Genomic DNA, 12,649 nt, shown 5'->3' on the forward strand with positions numbered 1-12,649 from the left:
TATCACCGACAGCTCTTCTTTTATACGAAAAAACAACCTTAACTTTCCAGCTAAACAGCCCTTTTCCGGCCATCTGAACGTAACATGCTGCGCCACCTCATTTAATAATGAATCCTCAGCTGTTTCTGCTTGCAACTCACTCTTAGTGATCATGCTGGAAACCACAGCAACTACTTCCTCCACCGGTTCGTCCTCTGCAGAGGTCAAAGGTAACCTAGAAAGTGCATCCGCAACGACATTGGTGTTGCCCTTTGTGTACTGCACAGTGAAGTTGTATCTCAAAAGTCTAGCACACCAGCGTTCAATACGCAGTGGGCGTCTTCCAACCCCATTTGTGGACAGCAGTGTCACCAAAGCCTGATGATCAGTTCGTAAGACAAACCTGCGGCCCCACAGATAAACGTGCCAATGTTCGCAAGCCCATAAACATGCCAGCGCCTCTCGTTCCCCGGTAGAGTACTTGCGCTCTGTAGGAGTTAGTGTCCTCGAAGCGAATGCCACTGTACGTACTTCTCCGTCGACTACCTGCTGGAGCACAGCTCCCAGTCCATATGCCGAGGCGTCAGTGGTCACTTGTACAGGCAAAGACTCGTTGAACATAGCCACCACCCCGCATGATGACAGCATCTCCTTGATCCTGCAAAAGCTCTCCTCGGTGCTCTGATCCCACACGAACTTCTGTCCTTTACGAAGAAGTCGTCGCAGCGGCTCCACCACCTCTGCATAATTGGGAAGAAAATGGGAGTAATAGCCTACGAGCCCAAGGAAAGACCGCAGCGAGACTACATCGGCAGGCGTTTGTGCTTTAATCACAGCATCCACCTTTGACTTGAGTGGGGCAAGACCACTTGCACTCACACGATGACCCAAAAAGGAGAGTTCCTTGACAGCGAACACGCATTTCTGATTTAGCTGCAGCCCCGCCTCAGCGATCCGATGCAATACCTCGCGAAGGTTACGGTTGTGCTCGTTCTTAGTCTTTCCAAAGACTATGATGTCGTCGATATAAAACAACACGCCCTTGCAGCCCTTCAAGATTTCTTGCATCATTCGCTGAAACGCGGCTGGTGCCGATGCGAGGCCAAAACACACTCTGCGGAACCTAAATAAGCCTTCGTGCGTAATAAACGTCGTTAATTCGCGACTATCTTCGGCTAATTCCACTTGATGGTAGGCTGCAGCAAGATCCAGTTTCGAGAACCATGCTGCTCCGCTCAGCGCATGCAAGAGTTCCTCAGTGTGCGGCAAAGGGAATCCATCAATGACTACTGCTTTGTTCGGCTCGCGTAAATCGACGCATAGACGAATAGTTCCATCCTTCTTCTGCACAACCACTATAGGAGACACCCATTCCGCAGCACTGACCTTTTCTATAATGCCTGCATCCAATAATCTTGCCAGTTCAGCCGCTACCTTCTCTCGCAGCGTCAGGGGCAACCGTCGAACCTTCGCTGCTACTGGTTTTACATTTGTACGCCGCTTCACAGAATGTACGAAGTTTTTCGCTAATCCCAACTTATCAGCGAAAAGAAAGGAAAACTCACATAATTCAGGAGGAAGCGACTGGGGGCTGACCGTGATTTGCAAACACTCCAGTGTAGAACCGATGATGTGCAATTGTAGCTGGTGGACCCCATCCAGTCCTAGTAATGCCATGCCTTGGGAAACAACGTAAAATCGAAGGCAAGCCGAGTTGTTCCCGCGTACAACTCTGGCTGTGAACCATCCCAAGACCGGAATTTTCTTCTGTGAAAAATCCCGAAGCGTCGCTGAAGCCGCAGTCAAAGGAAAGCTGTTGGCGAACTTGGCTCGATAAACGTGGTCTGGCAAAATAGACACCGACGACCCAGTATCTACCAGCAACTGAAGTGGCTCGTTCTCAATAACGACGTCAACGACCAAAGTCCTTCGTTCCACTTGTCTGACCGCCAGTACAGTGAGCACGTCCTCCTCGCTAGCGCCGTCGTTTCGGACCGTCCGCACGTCCCGCTCTGCCGACCTGCCACAGACCGCTCGAAAATGTCCCATTCTGTGGCACTGGGAACAACGTTTCCCCCGTGCTTTGCATTCCTGTGAATTAGCTAGGTGCCTTGTAGAGCCGCACCGGTAACACTTGCGCACCGGCGTCATTGCCGCGTCGCTGTCTGGGCTTTTGCCTTGAGATACATGCTGCACGATGTCCGTTTGTGACGACCCTTGGTCATAGATCGCAGCCCCCTCCGCTGCCTGCTCGTACGTCTGTAGCATTTCCACTGCCTCTGCGAGCGTAAGTTGTGACCCCTTCACGAGCAATTTCTGTCGCAACTCAGTGCTCCGTACTCCGTCAACAACCCTGTCTCGTAGAGCCGCTTCCAAGAATTGCCCGAAGTCGCACGTCTTTGCTAACTGTCGGAGAGCACTGACGTACTCTCGTATCGGCTCGTTCGGCAGTTGCCGACGTAACGTGAATCGACGTCGCTCGACCAGTACGTTGACGGTGCTTGAGAACTGCCGCTCCAATAGGCTCAACGCCTCCGTGTAACTATCCGCTTCACTTGCCTCCGTCCTGTCTTTTCCTGCTGGTTTGCTTGTCTCCGGCCCGGCTTTTGTCGTGTCTGACGTTCGTGCCGGCTCTGGGCCCAATGTGCGAAAAACACGGCGTCCCTCGACCCCAAGACATTGCAGCAGAATGGCCTTTTTCCGTAGTGGCGGTTGCGCGTCCATCCCCGTCGCTTCAAGAAAATTTGTGAAATCATCGCGCCACTGCTCCCATGGAATTGTCGCATCTCCAGGAGTCTCCAGGAAAGGCGGTAATGACGGTAGTCCGTACGCTGCCATTTCGTAGGTGACGCCCCTTGGAACAGCACGGAGCCAGGTAAGGGAAAACAGTTCGTCGCTAGCTCGCTAGCTTCGCCGACTGCGCCAGATTGTTGTGACGCGAAGCGCCAACTGATAAGACAAGACTATGCATTGACGGGGAACCACGGAACTGCCTTTATTCTGATGGCAATCGCTTATATACACTTGATATAATTGACAGCGCCCCCTATACACAACACTCATATTCAAGATGATTTGGAAATTTCACTATTTGTTGATAGTAATGAATAAGATAACTCCACACTAGCAGCAGACATTGAGGCATTCAGGAGTTCTTTAAATATTTAGTATGTTAACAGTCCAAGGGTCAACTCGGCAAGCAAGAACCTGTACCAAAGAAGTCAAACCTATTATATCATGCATGGTAGCAAAAATCTGGTCCACAAAAAACTCCTTGTTCTTGGATTTTATACTCCTGAGAATTCGGGAAGAAGAATTTAGGCATTACTTCTCAAATTTGTAACTGCAAAAATGTCAGAATTTTATGGGACCAATTTCAATATCTTATTATTTCTCGTCACAGTAACTTTCAGAAGTGCCATTACTCTTACAGTGCAAAATTAGCAGAAAGGAATAAACAAAGGGCAATAAAGAGCTCAGGAACTGAGTTTTATTAAAGACTATCACAATTTTTATTTCTCCTGCATTTCAACACATATTAAATTATATTGCACTTAAATACAAACAGCTTTAGATAAAGTCGAATAAGTCAAACCTCATTATAATGAAGCTGCATCCAATATGAAAATACCTTCGTTATAACTATGTTAGTATTATATTGGCACTTAACTCTAAGAGAAAATATTACTCGCACACAAAGAGAAAGAAAAAAAGAATATAGGGCTATGACAACAACATACATTTATGCATGCCTTAGCAATACACACAGTGCCTTCACAGTGCCTCTAGGAAGGCGCACATGCAAATTAGATGCTCCTCTCCTTGTGGGAGTTTGGCTGGAGCAGACTGCTAGATGTGAAGGGTGTGTGTGTGTGTTGTTTCCTGTTCCTTCTGCCAAATTGAGGCCACAGCGCCATCCTTCTATTTAATAAAGGGACTCAATCAATATTTCTGAACCTCTGGCAGGCCAAAGTTGCATGCTCTTTTTTTGAGTTGATAAGAGAAATCAGGTTAATTCAGAAAAGAAAGCACTTCATAAGTTAGGGCCTTCAGGCCAATGGAAAAAAACAAACATAACAAAATGCACTCATGTTCTGCAAAGCTTAGGTAAGAGAGAAAACCACAAAACAAAAGCAAACAGCATGCCATGTTGCCACCACACTCATGGCCGGAATTGGATTCCCTTATGTATACAATACCCAAGCAACAAGTGGTGGACACAAAGAACAGAGCTAGCATGTGATGCTACAGTGTGTAAGTGGACACACGCAAATTTGCACGCAAACATACTTGATGAGCATTTGTCAGTGGCAGCACAAAAAAAGAAGACAAGCGAGTGAAGAGTGCTAATGCACACAAAATGAGACTGACTTGCTAGCACCAGAACACAGCATCATATAAAAATACAATGCAAGCAGAATGTACACATGAAGAGCAGGAACCAAACACAAAACACAAGCTTGCATTGCCGATGTGCCAATGACAGGAACCAACACAGACATCACTGCATACGAAATCTGTCCCAAAAGTTCATGAAATGAGTCAGAAGAAAAGTGGGAGAGGGTGAAGTGGTGCCACTTTTCCACTGGAAAGGACCCAATTGACCTCTAGGATATTCACTGAGCCGGAAGTGAAATCTACTCAATTAGCCAGACTTTGCATTTGACTTTACTGCCCTTTTAAGTACAAAAGACTGAGCCAAGTTGAAAGCCAAAATTCTAGCTAAGCACATAAGTGTAAAAATTTTGCACACTGAATTGACATAGCTGCATGTGCAAAGTTACTAAATAATGGCATAATATGATGCTTTTGGCCTAGCAGAGTTTAAAGTTGCCTCGTTTAAGGGTCCCTGAAACGATTTCGATAAATTTTGTAGATGTGTAGAGTACAGCTACAGTAAAACATTCACACCACAATTTAAATGAAGCATCTGATATTAAGAGAGCTACAGATGATTACAAGTCACCATCCTCCCTAGCCATGGTTTTTCTCTTCGACTTGTTTGCCGAGCAATCGAAGCTAAGCTCTGCTTAACTGGCTCTGCGTCATGATAGGATGTTGCGTTGTCTACTTCCGGTCTTGGAGCCAGCACACGAAGCCTCTCTGCTAGCCGCCTAGCCGTCGATCCACAGTGAAAGCTGTCCAAGCAGCGTGTATCACGAGGGTTCTGTCACAGCACCAAGTGTGTCCAGTATTCCGGTAACTGCAGATGAGCTGGGCGTTTTGACGGATCGGCAGAGGCGTACACTAAAGTCCGTCCATACTACTACCGCTGTTATGGAGGGGCTTAGTGTAATGTAAGTGGCATGCACGGTGCAGCCACCTCATGGTGTAGAGATTAACCAGCCTAAGACAAAGCTACTATTACTGTAACAAAGTGCAAAAGATTGTGAACATTTAGAAAAACAAAGCATTCATGATTGCGCTCCTGCTGAAAATTTACACAACCTATTTGTTTCACAGCGCATGGGGCGTAGTGCCATTGAAAGTATACTGCATGCTTTTAATAGGCGATAAAACCCAACCTATCTAGGCACTATACCCAAATGCTCTGCCGTTCCCTGCTGCAAGTAGCGCTAAATGAGTGTCATCTTCGCTCTGGCCGCATCGTAGGCATCGTATTCCGGTGTCCTAGATTTCGTTTTGGTTTCCCATCACCATCTTAAAGCACTACACAATATTAAAACGACAATGTGCGTCTCAGTTTCGCTCAGGCTTCACCAGCTCGACACACGTCTGCGTTTCGTACGAAAACAATTCACGCCAAGCCATGTGGGCACGTCAAAACTTTCCATCAAACTGTCCTGCTCCAAGAAGCTGATGACCGAAGCCGAATTTGAGAAGCGGAAACCTAAGCTTGCCAAAACCGCAAAAATGACAACGAATGTCTCGGGCCGCTTGGGCCCCAGCAGCTCAGCGCGCATTGGCGTCTCGTGCTGCAACGATTCGTGGAACACTTCGCAATACGTATACTCCGTTTTGTACATCAGATGCAATGCTGTGGAAGCAACGCAAGAAGTTCAGTCAAGAGAATTTATCACTCTGCGTGTTCCATGAATGCTTCGCTGTGTGTTTCATCCACGCTTCATTGCGCACCAAAGCCGTTTACTCACGCGAGCATGCACATGAGACTGCCGCGACGGGCTGCAAACAAACAACCCGTCAAGACAAACAACAAAAACAGATTGATCTAAAACAAAGCATTAGCAGCCGTATATCACAGTTCGTTTCTTTCTAAGGGCTAAAATGTTTTTCATTCAATACTGAGCCCATATAAAGAACAGTTTCGCACGTTTGTGGTAAAAAAACATAAACCCAAGTGCGAACGCAGCCATTGCAAGGAGTCTCTCTAGCCTCCACAGCGTTGCACCTGGGGCACGATCAGGGATCGTTGTTCGGAGCACATGTTCAGTTGCGCCGCACGCTCCGAACAATTCCTGATCGCACCCCTGATGTCTGAAACGGAGTATATAGAGTTGAGTGTGTCACCTTTTTGTGAATTCGGATATGTTTTCCCAGTTAATATGTTTTCTCTCGTATATATATATATATTTTTTTTTTTTTCAAAACCTATGAACAAGGTTCTACTGTATTCGTGACCCAGAGCTTTGCTCCATACAGGTTGTTACAACTTGAGACAAATGCCTGCTGGAAGCCTCGTAGGATATCTGAATAATAATATGAGTAAATGAAAATATTATTCTACAAATGACCTAGAATTGCTCATGGATTCAGTTTATTTTTGTCTTTACCATAAATACAACATGTGAAGGTACAGCCTCATTTTCTGTACATTATAGCCCTAATTCATGCTGTGCATATTAAACGCAGCTCCAGAAAGAATAATACATGACAGCTGATGGCCACAACCTTTTGTTCTACATCATGGTGTACCCATACAAAACTGAGTTAATAATTATTGAGTTGTCTTTCTGGCGTGTCTGGTTCTCAAATTTTTTTTGTGCCTGCACATTGTCCATTAAATAATTTCCTGCCTAAATCTGTATGCAGTATTAAACATATTCAGTTGGGAAGTCTGTGCATGCTCCTTGTCACAATGTCTGTTGTCCCCATTAGATTGCATTAGTTTTGCACTGGTATACCATCATGAATTGCCAACTCACTCAAACCTATACGTTGTATTTCTTTGCAAAACATCGGCATAAATAATGGATCTAACATGGTTTCAACAAAACTTATTCCCAATAAAGAAACTTGCTTATTGGGTTTAAGCCAACTTATCAATCAATTCATCTGGAGTGCACACACAAAAACATGTTTTAGGCAAAGATGGAGAGGGCTCCAATTACACAGAGATTGGTAATTGCAGACACACACACCTAATGCTTCTTTCAATCACAGATGCATAATGATGAACATGACACTATATTTTCTCAGAATGACCAAAATTTCACTGAGCACATCCTTGTTTCATGCCATGACTATATGCTCAAGAACATTACAAATATTAACTGCTGGTCATTCTGAGTGCAGCTATTTAGCAGGAACATTCAAACAGTGCAAGTAGCAAATAAGTTAAATAAAAATTGACCAGTTCTCACCATCAAAGCTGCCTTGACGTTCAGCAAAGCTGATGAGGTCCCAGAAAGTTTGCATGGATGGCACATACACAAACAGCCCACTATTGAAGCAGTCTGGCCAGCCAATATCAGGTACTGCCGAAAGCTCATCACGTTCAAACAGTTCGTCACAGTTTTGAACGACCTAGGAAGTAAAAAGCACAGTCCTCAAACCACTCTGACATATTAATGTAGGGTCACACATCTAACTGTTTCACTTGAACAAAATGCAACTATAATGCACCAATGTACTGCCAAAAAAAGAAAACCAGCAGATTCAGCAATTCCTGTGGCTCTGAACTCATTATTGCAACAGCAGCAGGCTCATCATTCTCTCAAGAAAAACTACTGCTTCACAATGTGCACAATGCTGTCCTTGTCTACTACAGTATTTTTGTTGTTTCCTCTGAAATATATACACAGACACCACCACTATCAGTTTGTGTGGTGAGCAAAACCCCATACATGTTTGCCAAGCACCAAAGCTGTGTGATAGCAATAGTTAGTGTGTCCAACACCCAACTGCACATTATCACAGGAAAATGAGTTTGAAACCAAGTGGTGGTATGCACAATTTTATTTTTCTTCACCATATGACATGGGTGAAGCTGACAATAAGAAGGTGACCTGGTAACGTCATATTAATGACAATGACTTGAAAGCAACATGCACACAAAAAAAGCAAAGTGTGCACAAACACTGCGAACCCAGTTTTAAGCTTTTAACAGCCGTCACAGTGAAATACAGTGAAAACTCATGAGCACATGAACCAACAAAAACGTCAGCGTTTCTTCCAATAATAAAAACACAGCTCCTGAAAAACACACCTTCTGTTCATAAAGAGTGGGTTATGCTGCATATGAAAGCAAGATGAAAAAGTACTGGGATGAAGTTGAACTTAGGAATACTGACACAAGAAAGAATGTACACAAAGTGTTTACTTTCAACATCGTTTATTTTGGTATCAACTGAAGTTTTACCCTACCCAGGCACGTTACAGAAAACGTGTCACTATAGGGTCATCCCACACCAAGTATCCCAAACATATTGCCCGACACACTTCGTATCACACACCTTAGTACGCATGCTTAAGTCGTCTAGTACATGTGGCGAGTTTATGCCGGACACAAAGGCTACTTAGAAAGTGGTAAAGCAGTATCAGCAAGGTCTTCCGTTCATGACAATTAAAGCTGGTAAAAGTGTGCATAGGCAGATAAGCCGACACCTGTGGCAAGGTAAACTAAATCTAATGTCATATTCTAGCCAGCTCCAGAATCGTCGTCAACATCATTATCACCAGTTTGCCAAGATGTACAAAATTTCACTGTGGGGTTTAACGTCCCAGAACTGCACAGTGGGTTGTGAGGGACGCCATAGTGGAGGGCCCCCATTAATTTTGACCACCTGGGATTGTTTACCATGCACACAATGCACAAAACACGAAGATATCACATGCACTGCAGGACAAAGGCATCTCCCATTGTCCTCTATAGGACTGTGTCCTGTGCTGACCAAACACAATAGAGGACTGTGAATTTTCCAATTTTATGCAATCAGCTTAAGGCTGGGAAAGTTGAATTTGATTTGCCAATAAAGATTTTACTTGAAGCCAGTTTTCTCAGAGCAAATGCTTACTTGGACACTTTATATTCTTGTTTTGCCAAATACGATGTCGGCCCAGGAAGGGCAGTGCATGGTGAGCTCAGTTCAAAATGGAGAAGCTTTCTAGTTTCCTTAACAGAGCTTTCTAGTTTCCTTAACAGGAAGGACTGCACTAAACCAACGTGTGCCCACCGCATTGTGGTGTCTATAATTTCTTAATGGCTGTCAAGGCATTAACGTAAGCTAGCTAGCTGCCAGAGCATGCGTTCATATAATAGGAGAGCGAAATTCAAGAAGACACAGAAAAAGCAATGAAATAGACTGTACAAGCGCTGGACAACAAATGAGTTTATTACACTATTGCACATGTGTGCGCAGGTGCAAAAAATGTGCACGAGCAAGAATGAAAGCAACCATATTGACCAATATCTAGTACAAAAATTATTGGTGGCTTACAAACAAATTTCTACAGAAACAAAAAAAAAAGAAGAATGGGCACTCCACACTTCATTGCCACATTTTTAGGCAGTGGGAGAAGTGTAGAGTGCCCATTGTTGTCTCTGTCCCTGAAACGTTAGCATGCATTTGCCTCGTCGTCAACAGGTACAAAAGCAGCTGGGCCTTCAGAAAGAAGCATACAGCACACTTTATTCCTTACAAAATAGGCATTGCATATAAGATACTGCTTTCTTACGTGAAATGTTACATTGGTCAAACTAGGCAGTGTCTCAATGACAGGTTGTGAGAGCACTGTGCAGCAGCTGAAATGGAAGTAGTGGGGGGGCATTTGGCAAACCAATGTCGCTGGTGCATGGGTACTCAAGCCTAGACCGGCAAGCTTGTTCTGTCCAAGTGCAAAAACCAGGCGACCAGAGAAAATTTAAAGTCCTAGCTATTAGCAAGAACCACAACACATGTATGAGCATCCGTCAGTAGCACTGACACAAAAAGAGTTGCAGTACTTGAATGCAAGCTTAGTGCAGGGTTTTTTTTTTTTTTTTTTTTTTTTTTTTTTTTTTTTTTTTGTCGGGGCTTGTTTGTAGGATAGCTGTATCTCTAGTACTAGATGCTGGTCAACACAGGCACTTGCACCATTGCTAGTGTACACTGTTCACGCATGCATGCATATGTGTAATAGTGTAGTAAACTCAATTTATGCCCAGTGCTCCTCCTGCTTATTTTGTTTCTTTCTGTGTGTGTGTCTTCTTGAATTTCACACTGCGAAGATGAATGTAAGCTTTCAAATTATTTTTGGGACTGGGCAGCACAGTCGGGTCCCATGCGCTGAGGAAATTCACATTACAGTCGAACACTGCACATACTGGCTTTCTGAAGCACGACAGATACTGCACTGCGCAGCGAAGTGGTAGTGCAGAACTATGCCGAGCATGGTCCAGGGGCCAAATTCGAGAACTCGCATCTCGCTTAAAACAAAACAGAAAAAGAGAATGCCAGAAATAGAATGCCAACAAGCAGGCCTAACTAATGCACACTGCGGGATATTTTTACGTGGACCACCTCATTGTGTTAATTGGAGCTGAATGTGGACCAAAACCAACACTTTGGTGTAGTTGTCACGCTTTTTCAGAAAATTAGTTAAATTGGGTTTATTGGTGCAAAAGCGAATGAGGCTATGCTGCAGCAGACACAGGGTGATGAAATTTCGTTAGTAAATGCAGCATACCCTGGAGTAATTAAAGCTTACTTTAAAAAATCTGTTTCATCTAAAAAGCTGATCACATCAGTCAGAGGTATCAGTGCATCATCTCCTAACATCAACATCGGGTGAAATGGGGTGTGTGACTTGTACAATACACAGAAGTACTTTTGTCTATGCGTTTCAAGATGTGGACACGCAATTAAAATGTGTATTACTGTTAACGATTCATAGCATTTGTCACACGTTTGTTGTTCCTCCTCTCTCAATAAGTAATTATGTGTGATTCACGTGTGACATATCCAAAGCCAATGAAGAATTACTTCGGTGAAGTGTTCCTGGTGGTAGCATGTCTTCCACTCCCCAATACAAATTTAATGAGTTGAAGTTTATTGTTGTCTTTCAAGTGCCATTCGCATTGCCAGTTCGAGAGTAGTGCCTTGTGAACAGCTTGAATCCCATCCCTAAGAGGTATGTTAACTTTTGAAACATTTAGATTTCTTGCCCTTGCTGCACAATCATTTGCTTTTTTCATTTCGGGGGATCCCAACATGACTTGGTAGCCAGCAGAAATGAATGGTTTGGTCTTTACTTAGGTGTGTTAGTATGTGTAGGATGTCGCCTATGATGGGTGCGTACTGCGATTGTGTATTCAGGGCCTTAAATGCACTTAAAGAAACTGTATAAATTGTATATTTCTCGTGTTTGGAGTTTATAATCTTGTGTACTGCCATCCATAAGGCATAACACTCAGCAGTGAAAACATACAAACTATGGTAGTCAGACTGTGTTCCCTGGTACCTTCAATTACACTGCTTCCTACATAAATGGGCATCTTCGAACCATCGGTGTCACATTCTGTGTAAGTGTTGTACGTGTCTTTCACTGAGAAATTCCTGTAGTATGTGTTCTTGAGGCATATCTTGTTTCTTTAGATGTGTCAATAAAAAATCTGGAAATTGCGTTAAATTGTTTTAACGAGCTATGCTAGTTGGCTTGTGCATAACAGAAAGTGCTTCTGTAGGGGCTTTGTAGTCATGGCATTTTTCTTCAAATCTAAGTATGAGTGGTCTTATAGTATTTGGCTTGTTTGTGTAATGTAGTCGTTTGTCGCAGTGCGTGATAATGTTAGTTATAGCAAATATGGTCTGGCGATGAGCAAACTCTTATGACTTATGTCAATATGAGTTGCGCCCTTCTGTGATTTAAAGACTGCTTGTTACTCTCACAATACAAACTAGTAATGGGCGAGGTCATATAGGCACCAGTTGCTAAGCGTAGTCCTTTATTATGCACGGGATATAACCGCTTAAGGTATGATTGTCTGGCTGAACCATATTCTATGCATCCATAGTCCAGTTTGCTACGTACCAAAGAGCGATAAATATGTAGGAGGCATTTATGGTCAGAACCCCAGCACTTCTGCGAGAGGACTTTTACGACATTGAGTGCCTTATTTGTTTGAACCTTTAGGTTATTAATGTGTTTAAGAAAATTTACTTCTTATCAAACATGACCCCTAAGTGCTTGGGTTCTTGTTTAACTGGCAGTACCATTTCATTTAGTTTCAGGAAGGGGTCCGGTTGAAGCCCTTCTTCAGAGAGAACATCATGGCAACAGTTTTTTCCGACGAAAATTGGAAGCCGTTCGTATTAGCCCATTGTGTCAATTTGTTTAGAGTGATTTGGATCTGCCGTTCACATGTTATGTTAGATGCGCAGAAAGCAATTTGTAGATCACCAACATAAAAAGAATGCATAAGGGTAGATGGTATGACCTTGCTAACAGAGTTCATTTTAACCACAACCAGTGTTGTACTTAAAACACAGCT

General features: G+C 43.6%; 1 protein-coding gene across 3 annotated transcripts in view; it reads right to left on the reverse strand.

Annotated features, from left to right (window-relative positions):
• LOC126547061 (uncharacterized) overlaps nucleotides 1–12,649 on the reverse strand; it is a 31,866-nt gene that overhangs the window by 6,982 nt on the left and 12,235 nt on the right. For all 3 annotated transcript variants that reach the window (XM_050194894.3, XM_055062711.2, XM_050194895.3), the window contains exon 4: nucleotides 7,542–7,704. In XM_050194894.3, the coding sequence (XP_050050851.1) occupies nucleotides 7,542–7,704 (163 nt within the window). The remainder of the gene's footprint in view (nucleotides 1–7,541; nucleotides 7,705–12,649) is intronic.

This window comes from Dermacentor andersoni, chromosome 1 (assembly GCF_023375885.2).
Source record: "Dermacentor andersoni chromosome 1, qqDerAnde1_hic_scaffold, whole genome shotgun sequence".
Taxonomy (NCBI): Eukaryota; Metazoa; Arthropoda; class Arachnida; order Ixodida; family Ixodidae; genus Dermacentor; species Dermacentor andersoni.